This window comes from Etheostoma spectabile, chromosome 21, assembly GCF_008692095.1.
Source record: "Etheostoma spectabile isolate EspeVRDwgs_2016 chromosome 21, UIUC_Espe_1.0, whole genome shotgun sequence".
Taxonomy (NCBI): Eukaryota; Metazoa; Chordata; class Actinopteri; order Perciformes; family Percidae; genus Etheostoma; species Etheostoma spectabile.
In genome coordinates, this window is record NC_045753.1 from 6,559,709 (window position 1) to 6,581,499 (window position 21,791).

General features: G+C 39.7%; 1 protein-coding gene across 7 annotated transcripts in view; it reads left to right on the plus strand.

The window, feature by feature from the left end:
* Positions 1–21,791, plus strand: part of LOC116671533 (RNA binding protein fox-1 homolog 3-like) — a 751,379-nt gene that overhangs the window by 499,253 nt on the left and 230,335 nt on the right. Inside the window, exon 1 of one of the 7 annotated variants that reach the window (XM_032502902.1) lies at positions 2,056–2,908. The exons of the other annotated variants lie outside the window; for them this stretch is intronic. Within the exon in view, the coding sequence (XP_032358793.1) occupies positions 2,891–2,908 (18 nt within the window). The 5' untranslated portion in view covers positions 2,056–2,890. Of the gene's footprint in view, positions 1–2,055; positions 2,909–21,791 lie in introns of those variants that run through there. 7 annotated transcript variants of the gene reach the window in all.

Sequence of the window (21,791 nt, forward strand, 5' to 3'; positions counted from 1 at the left end):
TTGTGCCTTCATTCCATTTAAAACTAGCCTAGTTAATATAAAAATGTATGCAGGGTTGAGGCAAAGGTCTTGTTTGTTTAGAATAATTATACCACTGTTTAATGTGATAATGTTTTATTAATGATGAAATGATACATACAACCTTCCATACACTGGGTTAAACTGAAAACAAAATGCACCACACTGAAAGTGTTTGATGGAACTTTAATATGGAATGTATCACCCCAATGCAGATCTTAAAATAAAACATTTGAAGTAGAAGAGTTAAAATAAAGAGCTAAACCCATGCATAAACCATCTCTCTGAATCAGCCCTGTAGATTTCAGAATCCACCCTTGTACATGCAAAGAATATGTATTATGACTTGCCATGCCACTCTCTTTAATATTCTGTTATCAGACAAGGATTGTGATTGCTAATCATGGTATGCATGACTTGTACTCACTTTTCCTTATTTGTAAGGATTATGAGAATTACTTCAAAAATGGCCAGTAGCCGAAAAGTTATATGGCAGAGGTTTCTTTTCTGCATCATACTGATGGCCTGGAAGCAAATGTACCGAGGCCTGGTACAAGCCTGACCCAGTGTTTGTGAACCAACAATGATTTGTTGCAACAATTTAGCATTGACTCAAAATAAATAGATTTCAATACAGAAATGTGGTTAACGCATACTGTTTTTAGCTGGACTAATTTATGTTTTTTTTTAACCTGTACTGAGAGACAAACGTGTATTGTACAAACTTGTATTGCCTTTTTTCATTTTTGATGTGGATTTTAGTGTTAGTGTTAGTTGTTTGTACTTTTCTGAATAGAAAATGAAATTGACTTAAATTGCAGTGATATACTGGCAAACAGAAACAGAGTGACAAGGGAGTGGCCCAGTATTTCCAGTGTTTCTAGTGTGTGCAGTGCAGTATTTAAGGCATGAGGGGGTTAATGTGGCAACTTCCCTCAGTGGTGTATTGACTGGGGTTGGGGCGGGCGGGAGGGGGGGAGGGAATGTGCTGAGGCAGGCTACAACATCCAACCCTTACCCACCTCTCTCTCTCTGCCTGCCTGTCACCCAGCCATATTGCAAACACACCCATCAAATGTATGCAGACACATACACACACACACACACACACACACACACACACACACCACACACACACACACACTGACCACTAATATGTTTTGTCCACTCTGACTTTGCATCTTCATCATACATATATTTGCGTGTGTGTGTGTGTGTGTGTGTGTGTGTGTGTGTGTGTGTGTGTGTGTGTGTGTGAGACACAAGTCATTTGCAAACTAATTTGATAGAGTTAAACATGCAAAACATGTATACACACACATATGTGCACACAGCTTGAGCACGGCAGCCCACACTATTCCCTCTGTACTACTGTGGGCCAGACCTGCTCAGCAACCCAACCAATACACACCACCATACATACACACACACACACACACACACACACACACACACACATCCACACACACATTAACAATAGCATACACCTCCCCTCCCTCTCTGCAGAAAAGAAAAACGGAGGGAACAAAAGATCAACAAAAAGAGAGGGATCAGCTCCAGTTTAGCTCTCTTTTACTTCGCTTTCACCGATTCCCCCCTCTCTTCTTACGCAATTGCCCTAATGGTATTTTGTTTTGATGGCTCTCTTGCATCTTACCCCCACACGCACCACCACCAAACCTCCAATCCTCCTACTCCCCGATGCTTCCAGTGCAACTTAATGAAACCGGCTGGTATCATTGGCTCTTCACCATAAGCAGCAACAAGCCAAGCTGCTCCCTCTTTGTCTCAGCCCCGTGCATGTCTTTTCCTCCCTCTCTCATCTTGCCTTATTTCCCTTGTTCCGGCTCCTCCATCGGCTTTCCCAGAACTTCTACGCAGCCTGTCGTCATTATCCACTACTCAGCGTGTGTCTGCAACACCGGCATCCCTCCACCAGCTCATTTCACTCCGTCCATCTCTCTCCTCTCTCGTTCTCCCTCTCTGCCCCCCCCCACCCACCCCCTCTCCACTTGTCTCTTCCCGGTTGAAAGCTTCTGTGCTACTGTACCTTGTGGTGATCTCCAGCTTTTCCCACCCTCCCAGCCTTTCCAGCACTCTTCACCCAGGAATGCTGTAGAAGAAAGTCTGTCTCAGACTTGCCTCCCCTCAAAACAGAGCTGCTGGACTGGTGCTGCCCGGATCAAGAGACGAAGGAAAGCAAAGAGAGAGAGTGCGCTCAGAATAAGAGACAAGCTTTAGTGGATGGCAGTGAAATAGAGAGCAGGATAGTTTACAGCAAGCAAATAAAAAAGAGGAGGCAGGGAGAGCTGAGCAGGCAGGAAAAGGTGGCAAGTTGGAGAAGAGGAGGAAGAAGAAGCAGGAGAAGTGAAGTCAAAAACAATAAACGAGGGGAGGTACAGTAACAACGCCTCACAGCACTTTCTCTCCTTGTTGCCTCTCTATTTACTCTTTTTTTTCTTTCCCCTTTGGTGAAGAAGCAGAAGAAGAGTTTTTTGAAAGGTTCAGGGGAGGAGAAGCAGCGTGAGAGCCCAAGTGGCGACTCTAAGAGACAAAGTCGCGCTTCGGAAGAGTCAGCGGGGGAGGAAGACCAACTGTCTTCAGTGGCAAAGGGACACTTAAAAGGGACTACGCTACAAAACCACAAACAAAGGGGCAACTAGCTGTTGGTCAGATAACACTGAGAAGAGCAGCGTTGGCAAAAAAAAAGCCAAGTGACTGAAGAAGATCAGTGCAGAACAGGACAGACATACTGAAAACACACCAACAAAGACAAACAGACAGAGGAAAAAGAGGAAGAGCGCTGGCCTCTCCGGTGTCTTTTCATATCCCCGTCTTCCACCCTCTGGTCTCCCATCCCTTCTCAGCCGAGATGATGATGTATTTTTGGGTGAGTACTAAGGCCCTGCAGGGGCTCCTGAACACTACTGAGGGACCAGGCATGGTCAAAGCAAAGGCATACTGTACACTGACTTACAGTGTGTGATCAAAAAGATGTGTGATTATTGATCCTATCTTTTTTTTTTATCATCTCATACCAGAAAATGCGTAGCAAAGGATTTCTTTGATGCCTGATGTGTGAGAGAGAGTGAGTAAAGTGACAAGGCATAAAGGTTTATATCATGTCCCACTTACTCGGCCTTTACTAATGATCCAGCGTTTTTATTGGCATTGATAGAGTACACCCCTGTTACAGTGATACTTTCCATCCCTGCTGCTGTAGTAAGCAAGAGCATGATGTCTTGTTTTACGAGTCTGACCTTAGAGATTTGACTTTAAAAGATACAGCAAAAACTGCACATATTCTTAGTAGTAAAGGTCATATGTAAAAAAAGAAATGGGACGTTTAGAATTGTAAAATGCACTTATACACAGATACGGTTTTCCAGGAGGGAACCTTGCATCTCCAAAGTGTCAGACACACTTTATTTTCACTGATTGCAAGTTGTTTTCAAATGATTACAGCCACCCAAGTCGGGAGATTTGTCTTTACATCTGTAGAGGAGTGTATTATCTTTCAAGGAAGTCAAGAATAGAGATCCAGACAGCATTGTTAAGTTATTTCACAGATTGGCTGTCAGTGCAGGCTGTTACAGGTTTAAGGCAGTATACTGCATGTGATGTGGTGCTGTTGTGGCTTTGCAGTATTCACACTCCTGGGAACTTTTTGTGTGTGAGTGTTTGTTGTTTTCGCTATGAATGTGGAACGGTCAAAATGGTTGTTGAGGAATTTTTGCGTCATACCAGTAAAGTAGTCTTTCATCACACATGGAATTTATGTACAATAACGCCACATATACAGTATATAGAGACTTCCAGCAGTTGACTTTATTGTTTCAAAGAAAGACATTGCTGCATACCACATATTGTGCACGTTCATACAAAACCAGAAGAGATTTACAATAAAAAAGCTACTTATACAACACGTTGAAACACAAACTTAGTGTCCGTGCGTTGTCCAGAAAATCTGACAGTGCAAACGTCTCTCAGTTTTCCCAAATAAAACAACATCTCTTTCATTTCAATTTATGGCCAGCACTTCCATCACTAACATAATGAGTAAGAATAATCCCACAGCTGGTTATTTGCACTGATGGACACCATTTAGATTTTGTTGTGTGATGCTGCAGTACTTCAAATTCCGTTACAGAAAGATACTCTGACTCCAAGTTGGGTTTAAATTTCTAAAAAGTTAAGTCTGAAAAAAGGCCCCCACTGCCAGCGTAAAACAAGACTAGCTCATCCTGTCTCTCAAGTTCTTTAATCAAAGGCTACATAGGTCCAGTCTGTTTGATTTATTTAACAAAATATTCATTTAGAAGAAGGCTGGTATAATTATAGCTGTCACCCACAGCAAATAAAATCAGCTCAACATTTTTTTTAATCTACAACACAAAATCAAAACAAGCTAATTAATGAGATGTTGCTGAGAGATATGTGGTGATGATAACAACAGTGATTAATTGCCTTTTTTTAAAGCATAGCAACATCACAAGACAGTTTGTCAGAGTAAACCCAAACAGGTAATAACATTTCAGCAAGTGAAGCTTGCATTATTGGGCAAGTTTACATTTTAGGTGAGCCGTTCATTGTCGTGTCATTTCATTTTCTGGATTTTTATTTGGAAAGAGCCACAGTGGTCCTGCAATATTTGCACAAAAATGAGCACTGTTAAGTAATAATATGAAGGATGAAGAGTATTTTCAGTTGTCTGACTGGCTACATCACTGATGGGTTTTAAATAGAATGAATCACACATTAAGATTTTCCCCATAAAGCATGTTCCTGGATATTCAGAATTGTACTGAAAAATAAGTTAGGGATGGAGTGCTGATTTTGTTATCATTGTGGTTTAGTGTTATATATATATATATATATATATATATATATAAATATATATATATATATATATATATATATATATATATATAATTATATAATATATAGCTTCAACAAAAGGCTAGCAATACTACTATTGCTGGTCGAAGGAACTGTGATGCTTTTAGATGACATGGAAAATCCAACGGAAAAAAATTAACCTTATTTTCTCTGGAAACATAATTGTAACTGAAAAAGTAATTGAATTCAGAGGCGTTTAATTATGAAAAATATATTTGATTGTGACAGGGCCAGCAGTGAAGGCTCTGATGGCCCTAATAGCCCGCAACTGTGTGTGTGTGTGTGTGTGTGTGTGTGTGTGTGTGTGTATGTATATATATATATACACACACACACACACACACACACACATACAGGCAAAAAATATTCTCTGGACTTCATTCACAGTGTTTTCTTGTTTATTAACATGATTTTATTATCTTTGTGCAGATGATACAGGTAGATGATAATCAAACAAGCTGCACATTTAATATCCTTATGTGTATTTAATCTCATTTTGCTCTTGCCTGTATGTTAATCTGACAAGATTTAGTTCAGACTTGTAGGAGGTGTATGTTGAGGATGTACTATAGACATGTTATACAGTCTGATTTAGTAAGATTGCTGGCATCAATTGTATGTAAAGGAGACTTATACAGAAAGAAGATCAACTAGTTTTTTTTTTTTTTTTTTGCTGTTCTTGCTAGGAAGCATTACTGGAATATTGTGTGAAAGAGGAATTCCACACACTTAATAATAAAATTTACATAATCCTTAAATGAACAATCAAGTGTAGGAGCCAGTAAAGTAATCAAGATGTTTTCAAACCCAGAGCAAAATGGGAATGGGCCGCATCCCATATCCACTTCACAGTATGCTTAGACACAGTAGATTGTTTAATTGGAGGTAAACACGCTGTCAAGAGTTTTTTTCTTTTCATTATTTGTTGAATCCTTAAGTCAGCATAGAAAGTGATACACACATCATTTTCAAATATACATCCACCATTATCTGGATCCAGACATGCTTGAGCTGCAGTGTGTCCCATTATCAAGGTTAAACATCAAGTGGATGAGCAGCTGCATCATACTGTGAGTATATTTTTTAGGATAATTCTGTGTTTCTGCAGTGCCTATCATGGGAGTTGGGCCTAGACAGGTGATTCAGGAGATTCAACCGAAGGTGTGTAAAAGAGGCTTTTTATTGACGTGCAGTGTGGAGTTAGAAACAACGCAATACAGCATGCGCTGACCTTCGCCTGATGAAGCCCACTGTTTTGCAGACCTACCGGAGGTTTCTAGCATGTTCTGCCTGGCTGTCTGGAGTGCAGGGACGCCCATCAACTCAAGTGTGTGTTTCCAAACTATCGGTGCTCTGTATTGACTGCTGAAGAGGGCCGGTGTGTATTGTTTAACAGCAAACCTCAAGGCTTTGCCTTAACACTTTAGTACAAGCGTTGCATTTTGATTCAATATCACCTATAGCTTTTGGATGCTTTCAAGCTTTTTAATACTTAAAAAACTTAATACTCAACAGGATGCATGGTAAATAACTCTGAATGGAAATTCTCTTCCCCTCAGGCGTAGTTTACCCTATTTAGTGCAACACTCTTGGGTTAGTAAGGAGTATAAGAGTTCTAATTGTGAGCAAGCAACCATCAAAGGGTAAAGTCCTGATCCACCTATGCCACACTGCCTTTAACTGCCTGTTGGCAAAAGAACATCTGCTTTACTACAAATGCTGTTTATTTGCTTAAGTTTGGTGTCACACCGATACTGCAGACAATGGGGTTTGAATTTCCGTACGTGAGGAAGTAGGAGGGTTTATTTATAGTAAGGGAAAGTAAATAAGTAAAGAAAGGAGAAGCAAAAGAACAGAGGTTAAGTAACTACCTCATGGTGAACTCAATTGAACTTTGTCTTGGTCATGCTTTTCTTTGTTGCCCTCATTCTCCTTTCTGGCTCTTTGAAGAGTTCTTTCTCGCTTTATCATCTTTTCCTCCTGTTGTGTCAGTGCCTCTCCACCTCTCTCAGTCCGGTGTGATGTACAGTAGTTAATGATGGGGAGTCTGTTACTGATGGCTGTCTGCAGATATGAAGCAAGCAGGGTGCTTTGATACAGAGGCATCAGCCAGTACAGTCGACATTAGCTATTCCTCTTCATCGCTGCTGCTGACCAATTGTCTCTATGCCTTCTCTTTTTCTGAGACCAAAAACATACTGTACACACACACTCACAGACACACACGTGGAATTTATGTGCAAATATACGTGCACAAAAACATTATGAAGCTGTTAATGCATGGTTATTGTATGCTTATGCACACACATGCACACCTGCATGAACACAAATTTAATAAGCAAGATTGTAAAAAAATTTTTATACTGAATATATTACACTTTTTACTAAAGTGAAAATGTATCCATTGTGTAATATATTCAGTTTGACACAATATGAGCTAGTTGTACTGCAGTGCTTCTGCACACACACACACACACACACACACACACACACACACACACAGTGCTGAGGTTGCAGTGATCTCCTTGATGCTGCTCTGACAACAGTAACAGAGTTAAAGTACTTCCATCTGTCTCTTTGGAGACTCTCGGCGAGAACAAAGACCTCCGGTGTGACGAAGGAGAAGAACAATAACGGGCTTGAAGAGAGGAAACAAACGACTATCCTGAACTAATGAACAGGTACACTAAAGATGGAGGTGAAGGAAAGAAAAAGAAGGAGAAAGAGGACAGGATGTGGGGGAAAAAAACTGCTAGAGGTGCAGGTCAGGATTCCGGTGCTTACCAGAGACAAAGACAGGGCAGGAGGGGACAGGTGATGACCAGTGTGTTTTCCTTCCTGTTTTTTGCGCCGCAGGGTCATTGTTAATTATTCATGCTTTACATGGAAGGATAGAGATGGAGGGATGGTCGTTTTTGAAGAGGAGGAGAGGGAAAGAAAGGAGCAACAGTGAAGAGCAGAGAGGAGGTCTGCGGCTGCTGCTGCCTCCTCCCTCCTCTGCTCTCCTCAGTGCGTCTGTAAGCTGATAAATAATTAAGTGTGCCGAGCAGGGGACTGCATGGTTTAGAGGAGGAGAGAGAGGGGGGCCTGCTGGAGCGCTAGACAGTGAAATGAGGACCCGCTACAGAACAGAGATTGCATCCTTTTAACTCCTCTTCTTCTTTTGCTTGTCTCAGTTTTGATCCTCCTCTGTCATTCTATGTCCAGCTCAAATGTCCTGATCTGAGGCCGTTTGGGAAGAAGCCCTGCTCGGTCCTGCTGCTGTATACTTGACTTGTGCTGGGCTTAAGCTAAGATTTTCTCTGACAGGATAAACCCTCCAAACACTCCCTTTTTAGAGAGGAGCAGGTACTCTAGATAGGATTGTATTGATCAATTCTATATCAGCCAAATTTATTCAATTGTACGAGGAACAATTCCAGTGAAATGTAAAATGTAATATAAATGTATCATATCCATTATTTCAGAGGATCTGATCCATGATAAAATACACATGAAGGCCTTATTTATTGGTTATTTATTGTGTGCACAGAGGAGGTAGGATTGTGGCAGCAGGCTGTCAGCTGGGAGCTGAGGTTGCACAGCCACATCCTTCATAAGCTTTTTGATAAACTTTCCCATTCAGGTGCCTGACATTACTCTGTAGCAGCCTACACACTTCATTTAGCTCAGTGACAAGCTAGCAGACAAGAAGTGCGGTTGTCGCTACTACTGCTGTTAGAAGAGCTGCAGTGTCTGTGTGAACCTTTGCTCCTTTCCATATTCATTTCAGAGGCCGTGTGGTGGTGAGGTGCTGGCAATCAGCTGCGTAATCCATGTAATTCTCCACTGCAAGAACTGTGTCACACTGTTAAATGGACAAGTGCTGCCAGTGTCCACTCTAATGTTTAATTGATCCATGTTTGTGGCCTTTCACAAATGGCCAAAAGCAGTGAGCTGTGATGACTGAAGCTCTGGTAAACAGCTGCTACTTTAAAATTAGTAAAGGAAAAGGGTGTTATTTTTTTTATCAGAGGCTTTAAGTGGTCCCATTCTAGGCAAATAATTTAGGCTGGTAAACTCCATGTTCAGGCAAGTCCAAATAGATGTTATCTAATGAGTGAGAGATGCTGCTTAGTGAAAGACTCGTTCAGCAAACTAATCCAGTAGCACAGAAAGGGCAGCGACATTTTTTAATTGATCAAGCAACTTACTGTCTGATCAAGATGTTAAAGCTAGAGTTTTGTAACATTCAAAAAAAATAAAAAAAATGTTGTTTGTTTGAAACTGTCACTATATCCTGACTGTACGATATGGATCAGATCATCTTGTTCCTCTGCTTCCTCCTGGTGCTCCTAATGGCACAATGGAAAACAACCAATCAGAGCTGAGGAGTCTTGAACGCTATTTCAGTGACAGCTCATGAACTACGGTCAAACTGTAAAACTAGGCAGCACTGATATACATATGAATCACGATTTTGTTAAACTTTGGCTATTTCTAGCATCTAATGTTTTCAGAAAATTTAGTGCACTGTTTATCTGTGAAATGAGAAAGCTTGTCTGGCGGGTGACGTTACTTGGTTTTGGCTCGACTGTTTTCAACATGGCGACAACATTATCTTTCAAAATGTAATATATGCCTCTTGCATGTTACATCAATATGGCTTTAATCTTTTTTCTCAGTTATTTTACCTTTTTTGGTAGTTGTGCTATTTTCATATTTGCATTCTTTTATTTTATATTTCATTGTAAATAGGTAACTAGTTTACTAGTAATAGCTTACTGCACTAGGTTACAGTATTTAACGTTGCAGCTATAAAGCCCATCACTGGGGTCAGTAACACACTCACCTGTGTCCCTCAGGTGAATGTGTGACTGTGATGAAAACTGATGTCCATATCCATCTTTATAATTAGTATCTCTGTGTGAATTTTACTGTAGTTTGTAACGCTAAAAGTCTTCGATCCTGGACCGTTGATCCTATTTTTCAGTTAATTGTTGTTGAGCTTGGCTACAATAATCATTCACTAGTGTTGTAAATTTCCTTGGATTATTATTTTATTTTAATCTTAATAGTTTTACTAAAACCATGCTTTTATACCTCAAATCCCTGAGTGCTTGTTAGCAATAAGTAATTGAATTCACATTGTGGCTCTCTATTTTTTCTCTCAGCTGTTAGTCCATCACAACATGGTGGTGGTGTTACATGTGGTGCCCTAAACCCGAGACACTTTCAGTAAAGCTGTTCACCAAAAGACCTACTTCAACGGAGAATAATCTCCAACTGCCCAGCTGAGTATTTTGGTTACTATGCAAAACAAAAATAAGCTAGCTAAGCTACGTAGCTCCCTAACATTTTCCATTGTCTACTAACTAGCTTTAGGGGGAATACATTTTTACTGGTACTGTTTGATGCAGGGTAGTCTATAGCCACAAGGTGGAGCTTCCGGGATTGCTGTGTTGCTGACAGAACGTCAGTCGGATTTCACTCTTTTCGGCCAGATGTTTGTAACCTTCAGCTTTCTTTGTGTTGGAATTTTAATCTCCAGTTGAAGGACTATGGTGAACTGCTTTTCAGATCTTTGCAGGGTAAGCTAGCTAGGCTATTTGTCCAATCTGAGTTTTCTGTATCATGACTAAAACAATTTTTGAACACAGACGTTCCACCAAAACAAGTGGCTTCCCGAGACTATTTTGACAAGGAAACGAGGCTCTGTCCGGTGACGATTGTGATTGGTTTACAGAAATGCCAATAAACTACAGCACATTTTTCTCCCATCCCGGAATACTGTGTGTACTAGCCTGACCCTCCTCCGCAGCGCTGTGGAGAAAAGTCTGGTAAAGCAAGTCTAGATGCAAGGTAACTGTGGGATTGAATTGTATCTTCCATGATTCTTTTGTTCCTTGGATAGCTAGGTTTTCTAAAACAGGGGAGATAAGGAAATGAACCGCTTGAAGCACTCTGTCAGTGTTGATAGGGTTTTCCCACATGCAGTGACATCATGCCTAACAGGGAGGGGCTTGTGCATGTAAATGATCTGCTCTTTATGATGGCTTGGTCTAGCCCCCAGTTTGTTTAATCCACAAATGGTAATGGTTGTAATTGTCTTACAACCAGTCCCTCTGTCTAGCACCCTGTCTTGCTTAATAGACATGCTCTCGAAGCTCCTCCATGATCAGCAGGCTTAGTGCAACAGACCAAGTCCCTCCTTTAACCCTCCATTTCAGAACCAACGGCCCCATAACATAATTGTGTCTGTGATAGCAGAAGTCACAGACCGCACAAATACACACTGTGTTCAAAACCACCTGTGCTTCTCATGCTTTTCAAGAGACCACGCATCAAAGACTGCTCCAGACGCCAGCCTCTCCCAGTCCCACACACAGCATTTAATGGACATTGAGTCTCTTGTATTTTAAATATTCTGCTGGAAATGAAAGCTTGGAGGGCTTAAACAGTACTCTTGGCAGTATGCTACGAGCTTTGCCCCCTCGTGAGAAGAACAAGTAGCCTCCTGACATTCTCATACAATTCTCAGACCAGACATGAAACAACAGATTATGCCCCCTTCTATCTCATGTTTTGAAGGATTCCCCTGTACAACCAAGAGGAGTAGACCCCCCGTTACACATAGATAGACTATAAATATACAACTAACTTGCTACTTTATGTAAGATAGGCCTACCAGCTAATTTGGATCATGCTTTAACTGTTACTATAACCTGCCATTTTTAAAGGCCAGATTCTCTGTAAACATGAGTTTAATCAGGAAGACTATCTTGTATAGTCTTCCTGATTGACTTTACACTAAAATTTATATAATGGAAATATTTGCAGTATTTAATACAAAATTAAATCAATTAAAAGTATTCCATACAAAAAGACTGAATAGAGTTGTTAATATAAAGGGAGCCCCTGCTTACTTCCTTTTGGCAGTGAAGAACTTGTACTATCTACCAAAGATTCCTTCATTGAATCCTCTTCACTCACACCTGAAGCCCTCTAGCATTCTTTTGCATGAGATCATGGTAATCCCTTGAGTCCCGCCATATCACAGTACAGCAGTTTTCCATTCACTGTGTGTTGTAATCTCCACGCCGGTAAGGAGATTAAACAGGTGGATGGAAGAAGGGATTTCTAGGATTTCTCCTGTGAGTACAAAAGGATATCAGTGGGAAGGATGAATATTACCCGAGACTTTAACACCGCAGAGGGATAAAGAAGAGAGGGACCAGGATTGTCGCACAGAGATGGAGCTAGAGGGATTGTGTGAAAGAAAGAAAGAAAGAAAGAAAGCTAGGTGTTATGAGCTGGAGATATCATTAGCACCGTTTACAGAGGGCCACCAGGGAAAGGTCAGTGTGCCATCATTCTCTTATCTCCTCAATGACATGCTATCACCAGAGCAAAAGTACTGAATGTTACCTGCTCCGTATCTTTGACCCAAGATCAGGGTTTAACTGCAGACCGGTACTCACTTCATAAAGTGTGGGCAGAGAGCCAGATAGACTAGGGGACTGATAATTTGTTGGTTGTAATTCAGGACTAAATAGGGAAGTGGGGTGAGGAAAGTGAATAAATACTTTTCGTGAGATTAAAGAACAAATTGTGTACAAATGCCAAGTGTCTTTAGAAAGTATGAATATGTTGGACATTCTGCACCACAAGGATTATGTCCAATTCTAATATTCAGTGCCTATAAGTTTACCTATGGTTTGTCATATAGCAAAGCGCATGTAATGGTTTTGGCGGTCAGGGTCGTGGATGTGGAGCATTAAACTTTAATTTGGAAGTCCAGAGTGTGCGTCTTGTGATGGACCAAAAGTTAATCTTTGCAACTTTAACCATGTTCTTTTTCTAAAGTTAAACATGCCATAGCTGCCTTGCACAGATACTGATAAATAAATAATTTGAAATTGGTGGCATTGGGGGGAGGGGGGGTGAGGATACAGACATTTTCTACATCAGATGTAGGCCTAAATAACACAAAGCTGCTGAACTGCCCATTTTAACCCGTGCTGGACCTGTTTATGGACTTCAGTCTACATTGTAGTTCATACACTTGTAAACAACACCATGGTACAGTTACACTAGGCTTCATAACCAACGAATATTTGTGTATCATGTCTACAATTTTATTCTATACTGACATCCCACCTTCCCTTAAATTGCCCCTAGAAATACTCCAAACTATTTTTTGTAATTTTAATGAAGAAGTTAGAAGACAATAAACCAGTGGTGGAATGTAACTGACTACAATACTTTACTAAAGTACACATCTTGAGGTACATGTGCTTTATTTTTAATCTTTTCTTTTCATGCCACTTTCTACTTCTACTTCTAGAAATATTGTACTTTTTACACCACTACATTCATCTGACAGCTTTAGTTACTTTACAAGGTAAGAGTTTTACATACAAAACACATGTAGTTTATAAAATACTATTAAACAAGTAAACTACCCAACAATAATAGGCCTAAAAGTATACCTGAAATGATCTGCCGCTTAATCCCTCAGTTGATTACCAGAATTGTTTTGGTTGTTTACAGTTTGTAAGACGTGAGGATTTTTCTGCATTGAGTACTTTTACTTTTAATACTTCAAGTAATTTTTTTCTTATGATACTTGCACACATTTACTTAAGGAACATTTTCAATGCAGGACTTTTACAGACAGAGTCATTTTTTAGTGTGGTATGAGACACACAAGGCAAACACACAAGGCTTATGATTTCAGCTCACTACTTGTGTAAACTTCAAAGTGAGAGTGCGCTGCTATTCAAGATAACCCCATCCAAGATTCAGATCAATAATTCAAGTGCTTTCAAGGAACCAAGTTGTCTGGATGTGATTTGAGAGGATCAGTTTAGCTGTCTCACAACATGCTAGCCATATTAATCTTGTGTGCACGGCACTGAGCACCGCCAAGTCAGAAAAAATAACTCATATTATCGTACCTTCTATGTTATCTGTTATATATAGATTTTTTTCATAAAAAGAAAGAAATTCATGTGATCTTGTAATGGAAATGTGAAAGATTTCCATGTGAACTATAAATATCTCGGTCTTGGTAAAATAATTAAATCTGATTCTCTTCTGAGACTTTTACTTCCCTAGCTTTCTACAGGAACCATCTCACCACAGATGGCAATGACCAATTTGATACTCATTGTGGACTAAGATCAGGTAAATTTCCGTATTTCCACACACCGACTAACACACCAAATGACCAGTATTTCTTATTAAGAGCTTGTTTTGCACAACACACACACACATGCGTACGCACACACACACACACACACACACACACACACACACACACACACACACACACACACACACAAGAGCAGGTACAGTAAATGTACCAGCCCAGTGACATTAATGTTATAGGTTATTGAACGATTTTTTTAAAGGATTTATAGGGCAGGGCAAGAGACTGTGGCAGAGAAAGAGCGCAAGGTAGAAATAAGACTTTGTGGAAACGCACACTCATACACACACCTCTGTGCAGAACACAGTAGCCGCACCATTGCTCATATAAATTACCAGAGAGTTTTATACCTCTCAACATGTCCTGTTTCCCTCTGTCTCGATTTTTTCTTTTACTACTTCTCCCTCTCTTTCTCTCTCCCCCTCACTCCCTAGCTCCATCATTCCTTCCTCTCCCTACCAGGTCAGCCAGGGAAATAGCTGTTGTTTGAAGTCATCTCTTCCCTTTGTTCCCAAATCCCAAGCAGCTTGACATCAACACTGTGTGTGTGTGTGTGTGTGCGTGTGTGCGCGCGTGCGTGCGTGTGTGCACGTTTGTGTGTGTGTGCATAAGCACTTTGTAGTGGCGCCTGCATCCATGTATGTGTACTGTATGTTCTTTATATATGCTACTATTTTTTCCTTATAAACAAATTCTGTCAGAAAGCAGGGATTTATACTTTTAAGGGACATATTTTCAAATACATTGCCAGTATAAGTATCACTAGCAGAGCCATAAAAAAAGAACTGTGGGTGGACATCAGAATAACTGGGTTTGCCACATGTCATTATCTCTTAACTGACCCACATATACCGGTAGATACAGTGATGCTAGCAAGTGGTTTAATTTTTTTTCATCCATAAATATGTTGGCATAAGATTACTGTAGGTCTGGCAGGGAAAAAGTCGTGAAATGAGTATGGCTAAATGGGGGTCCATGTGTAGAAGCGGTTCTGTCCATAGAACTGAAACAGAGCTTTGATAGTCATAGCAGAAAGACGGTTTTTTAGTGGCCATGGGTCTGCTTTTTGTAGCCTTATTGTTTTCAATGAGATTGCAGCTTTTTGCTCTCTGCTTTTACGTTGCTGAGGACCTCGCAATTTTCTGCTCTATGTAGCTTGCAGGAGTGTCCTGGGAGCCTTGAGTAGAAAAAACTTCAACTCAGAGCGGAAAAGTGTGCAATGCAGTCCGGTGTTACTGGCATAAACAGCTGTTTCTATGAATCTCCCCCTTGCTGATTATGTGGGATTCTTGTGAATATTGCTATGTAAGCATTGTAAGGCTGGCTCTGAATGATAGTGGATGTTATTAGAAGAAATATTTTCAAATTTAATTTTAAATTAACTGTTATTATAATACACCATAATAGCCTAAGTTTTGCGCAAATGTTACGGCTATAACTAAAAATGGATTCTCCATGTCACTCTCTCTCTCTCTCTCTCTCTCTCTCTGTCTCTCTCTCTCTCTCTCTCTCTCTCTCTCTCTCTCTCTCTCTCTCTCTCACCCACAACCTGTTGAGGCAGATGACCACACACCCTGAACTTAAAAGGAAGTTTTTCCTTGCCTCTGTCGCCTAGTGCTTGCTCTTGGTGGGAATTGTTGGGTTTCTGTAAATAACATCACAGAGTACGGTCTACACCTGCTCTTTTAATGAAAAGCCCAGTGAGATATTGTTGTGATTTTGCGCTATATAAATAAAATTGGATCGAATTTTGCATCTGGCCATCTGCCCCTTTGGGTAGCACAGACACACTATGTCTATACCACAGATAAGTATGACTCGCATTTGTTATCTGTGATGTTTTTCAAGTTTTTAATCCTGTTATTCACATGGGAGCGTATAAATATCATTTGCAAATGTTTAAAGCAAATGTTATGTTATTATTGCAACAATCCAAAACAATGACACATCTCCAGCTGTGGTAGAGCGGTTGCCTGCCAATTGGAAGGCTGGTGTTTCGATCCCTGGCCCTGCAGTCCCATGTCGAAGTGTCCTTGGGTAAGACACTGGACCCTGAGTAGCTCTCAATGCTGCTGACGAGAACATGGCACCTTGTGCAACAGGCTTGGCCAATGTATGAATGGTGAATGGTTCCTGTACTATGTAAAAGTGTTTTGAGTAGTCCTGGAGACTAGAAAAGCGCTATATAAGAACAGTCCATTTACATTTACTGCATGCTCAAAAAATATGCTGAAAGCATGGAAAAATCAAGCCCATGAAGCAACATGGACAATGGGCATATTGACCTAAATGTAGCATTACTTAGTTATACTAACACAATGTACCATTGTTTAAGGAGTTTAACACAAAACATTGGACCTTGTGTTTCTTTACAGCAACAGACACATTGTACACATACATTGGTCAGCTAAATGTAACAATGTAATGTAACAATGTAATTGTGTTTCACCTCACATGGGGGAAATAAAGGCTCACAAAAACATCCCCTTCTACTAAGTGGGATCAAAACAAAGGCATATGCTCCATCGGGAGTTTCCTGGCCGGTGTGCTGACTTTATGTCTCACTGTCTGGCTACTTGCAGAAAGTGTTTGGCGCCCGCGCTGGCACAATACTCAAATGCAAAGTACTTCAAAACAGTTAAAGCACCAAAGTTCCCACTGTGGGTCAAAATAGTTTGCTGTGACCTTGACTGTGATTACCGAGAGAAATCCACGGTGAGTGTGGTGGTGCTGCAGTGCTTTCTGATTTCCCAAACTACAGAGCAGTAAAAAGTCAAAATCACAGAATGTTTGTGCGTTGATTGCACGTCAAAAGAATGAGTGCTGTTAAAAGGAATTTGTATTAACTTGTTATTATAGTGTTACCGGAATTGTCGGGTCTTTGTAAATTATAGAGTGTGGTCTAGACCTACTGTGTCATGAGATAACTCTTGTTATGATTTGATACTAAAAATACAATTGGATTGAATTAAACTGGATTATTATGTCTGTATGACAAGGTGGTTTTGTTATACGATTTTCTCATTTTAAATACCTGCTGGTGGAACTTTAGCAGTGTTTTCAGAAAGTTATTTATGTTTGCATTAAATGTTGTAAAGTAACTAATTCAGACTCAGGTCAGTGCTAGCTACCTTTCTTTCATTTAAATGGATTGTTTTAAACCCATAGCTTATGTTCTTTTCCATGTTTTGTAATGTTTAATATACAAATTCACCTAAAGAATCACCAAATGAGGGCATCTGCTTACTAGGTGTACCTCTTTGTAGGTTTTATTTATTTTGCATTTCAGTTGTTGACAATATTGAAGGAATTTTTGCCTTGTAGACTGTTTCAACCTAACAGGTCATCTGCCAGACGTTGTGACCTGGTTTATTTTTTTAAGGAAGCGTGGGCTAACAACTGAACATACAAGATGTATGCAATTTTACAATTTAGTTTTTAAATCTGGTTGAAATTGCCAGTTGCTTGACCTGGAATGCTGTTTTAGGAAATATGTTTGTAAAGCAAACACTGGCAGAAGCAAGAGAAGGAAATCATCATAAAAATGGGTAAAAGTCTAAATGATCAATATTTTCGCCAATGTAAAATTGTTATGTACTTTTACATTCAGTAGTGTTTCAGAGAATATTGTCTATTGAAGTGGTTTACAGATTCTGTTGCACATGTGCTTTCTGGTGTACAATACAAGGGCCGTCTGCGGTCGGGATTTGACTTTCAGTCTCTCAAACTATTAAATTGTTTGTGTGTGTGTGTGTGTGTGTGAAAAGGTTTGGTTTAAGTAACATTCTCTAAAAGCCTTTTTAGTTGGCTTCCGTTGCACAACAGCTTTCTGGGAAATGGCAAGAAATGAAGGGAGCTGTGGGATGAGAAGAGAGAAGGAAAGACCCACTTTTCTGTTTACATCTAACTGCTGCTTTATCCAACAGCACCTTTCCTCTCTCACCTGTCATTTCTTTTTATTCGGCTGCCTTTCTTCTTTTCTCCATTTTTTATTATCACTACAGTTAAGGAATCCTGGGTTTATTTTCATGTTTGGTTCATGTTAGGCAAAAAAGCAGCAGATCAGAGGTCATGAGGCGTGAATACTTTCAGTCAAACCAGCCAATGTTGAATGAAAAGAAGATTCTCTGTCAGCTTTAACAGGCAGTTTGTTTTTGATGCCAAAACAGACCAACTATGGCTGTATGGTTGCATGAATTCAAAAGCAAAATTCACTCAACCCATGTACTGATCGTGGGCACTTTCAAGAAAGGGATCTCCTAAGCAATCAACAAGTGAGTTGGCGACCATAGTTTTTACCATATTTATCATTGGCAATTTTCACTAATAATGATCGTAACTGAACAATTTCCTCCTGCAGCTCTTTGTGACACCAGAGAAGATAAACAAACCCATAAAAAAGTGTTCAGACAGACAACAGCATTTCTCTGTGTTTATGTTGAGAACACTGCGTCAGCACAGCAGGGCTCCCGACACAAAGTTCTCCTGCAAACTAAAAGAAAGAAAGAAATGCAGAGAAGGCAAAAAATGTAAAACTGTGCTCAACTTTTGTTGCAACACAATGTGACGTCATTTGGAAAGGCACTGCATTGGTCACTTTGTAGCTTGAATAGGGGTAATTGTACTGTTTAAATTATTACCGTGTCTCATTTTGCTGTGCAATGTGTTGGTATCAGATAAGCATTGATCTTGAAGTCGATGGATAAAATACTCAACTGGCAGTTATGGATTGTATTGCATCATTTCACTTCCACCTGAAACAACCCGTCTCCATCAGCATAGCCTCCTGTGTTTCTAATGCACAGGGTTCCAGACTAACTTTTTTTTTTTTTTTACAAGGAGTACTATAGCTCCTAACTAAAAAATGTTATGGGCACAGGCAGAAAAATTAGGGGCTCACACCTTAAATTGACCTGCAACGTAATGCCTTGGTAATAGATACAAAAACGACAATATTCTGTCTGATTTTAGTTCACAGTCACATTGTAATTGAATTGTGCTTTACAATTGGGCATTCAGAAATGTAAAAGTATTATTAATTTCAATATACTCTACCATTGCCTCTGCCTGATACCGGCTCTCCCTCGCTCTTCTGTCTTTTTTTTCTGAATTGGAGTAAAAAAAGTCCAGGTACTGTAGCCGTTGCATGACATGATCACCACATGTGTCTTAAATATATTTATACAGTATTTATACGCATATCTCGGTAATATTTATCACTTCAAATGTGTTTTTATATGCATTTCATTACACACATTAACGCCTATATTATGCTCATTTTCAGGTTCATAATTGCATTTTGAGGATTGGTTCTCTGTTTTAGCTACAGAGTGAGAAATCTTACTTCTATCTTTGTTGGGAGTGGCACATGCTCAGTAGTTAGGTAAAATCACATCCGCTAGATTACGCATTCTCCAATTTTGATCAGTACAAGGCAGGATTAGCTGGGAAGCTTCTTTTAAACGAGGGCCACTTGTGGAATATCTGCAGAACAGGGACATGGAAGTAGTAAATTTTGGAGATTATGGTCAACCAGTGTGTGTTGTAGAAGTGTTTTGCCATTGAGAATGAGCTAGCATGCTAGTGCTAGAATGTTAGCCACCTCATCTCGACCAGTTACATAGAAAGCCGTACAGATTTTGAACAGCTCACCCGGAGACTGAAGACAGACAACATTCAGGAAACTGTATCTCACTCAAAACAAAATGCATAGTTTTTTTTCCAAGTTTGTATGCGTGTGGAAGAACCAGAGACACAAAATAACACCCCTTATAAACAATATTATATATAAACATTTTTTTTTCATAATATGGGCACTCTAAGTGTTTTTTGCTCACCACTCGCCACTGTGGCAAGTGGTTTTCCAAAGTTAGTGACACCGCATTTTCATTAGCCGCTATTTTGTATGAAATTACATTATTATTATTATTATTATTATTATTATTAGGGACAGTTTGGTATGTATGGAATGGACTATGGGGAGGGTCATGTCTTTTTTCCCAATCGTATTGGAGGGTCATACAAAAATGTATTACTGGCGAAGGGAGTCTATTTTGACTCAAGATCCCATTCAGAAAAAGATTATTAATTATTATATATATATATATATTAATAATTTAATTCTTATAATAATATTACAATTTACTTGAAGAACTAGAACTATAACCTTTTTCTAATGACCACCAAAATAACATAAAATGTAGTCTCTAATACTCCAATGATGAAAATTTCATTAGCTGTGATAAGGCTTTGTGTAAAACTCCTTATGTATGAAAACATGCAACTGATAAAGATTAAGACATAAAAAGAGTATAGCTTCTTATAGCACAGCAGGGACGGAGAAGATTAATTGAAAGTGGGTTTGGATCGTGCACTCGCGTGTCACTTAAGCGGAGTCAGCAGCTGGCACGCGCCCTCTGTGACGAGAAGCAGAGCACACTGAGCAAAAGTCTGCTGTCCTGCTGCACGCAATCTCAACTTCTTCTACAATATTCCTGTCAAAAGGTTTTTTTCTGCTACAAACACAATGACTACCTTTTTCAATTTTGAAGTTATCGTCACACTGAAACAGAATTTGCAGCCCTCTTTGAATTATTTTCCAGTATGTTGAGACATACCAGTAGCCTACCAGCCTAAACAGTATCCTTTACAAAACCATGTATCTCTGTGGAATTCACATGAATATAAAGGGCAGAGGGTAAAAACATGCCACACACGGAACAAGAAAAAAAAACTTTGTCTATTTAGCTAATCACACTTGGTTATTCTGTACACACATGCTCTATTGACATGCAGCACAGCGAGTGGAGGTGTATGCTGGTTTAACATTGAAATTCCCAAATGTCTGTGCGTGTGTGTGTTACAATGTGTGTGTTTGTAACACGTTTTTGTGGCATGCACTTTCACAATGGGGTCAGTATTTCCGTGCACCTACAGAATGTGTCAGGGTGTTTCTGCTGTTTGTTTAATAGTAGCTGCTATTTAATAAGAACATACATCCCACTAACAACATTCCTGCACACTGGAGAATTCCAATGCCTTCAGCTCTACCAATAAGCTCTCACAAAGTTTTTTTAGGTCAGAGTCTGTATTGATTGGATGATTGTTCCTCTGGAGAAAAACAAGTGTGTGATCCTGACTGCATTATCATTTTCAGCCTATTTCTCGGCCTTTATTTGTAGCAAACACTCTTCTCATTATTGTAACAAAGGCAACTCACCAGAAGACCGTGGCGCTGCTCGCTTTCTGCTGGGGATTTTCTGTGGGCTTACTGTGCAGCAGGTCACGAAATGGCAGTCACAGGGGTTTCCTGTGGGTTAATAGTCGTTGAGTTAGAGTTGATCTCATTAAGAGTTGACCTCTGGCAGTGAACTGGCTTTGTTGTCTCAGGCTTAGATTGTCTGGAGACAGACAGGGTTGACACTTACAGGATGCTCAGAACTGTTTTCTGTGGAGAACAAGATCTGTATAAGATATGCAACATATTTAAGACCAAAATGCACTCCATTACAGTTCATTTCTGAAAGCTTGCAATCTGGTCAGCTCTTTATATGGAATTAAAATAGTAAAAACTTATAGTGCAATCTTTTTATTGTCATCTATAGTACAGGCCAAAAGTTTGAACACACCTTCTCATTCAATACATTTCGTTTATTTTAATGACTATTTACATTGTAGATTA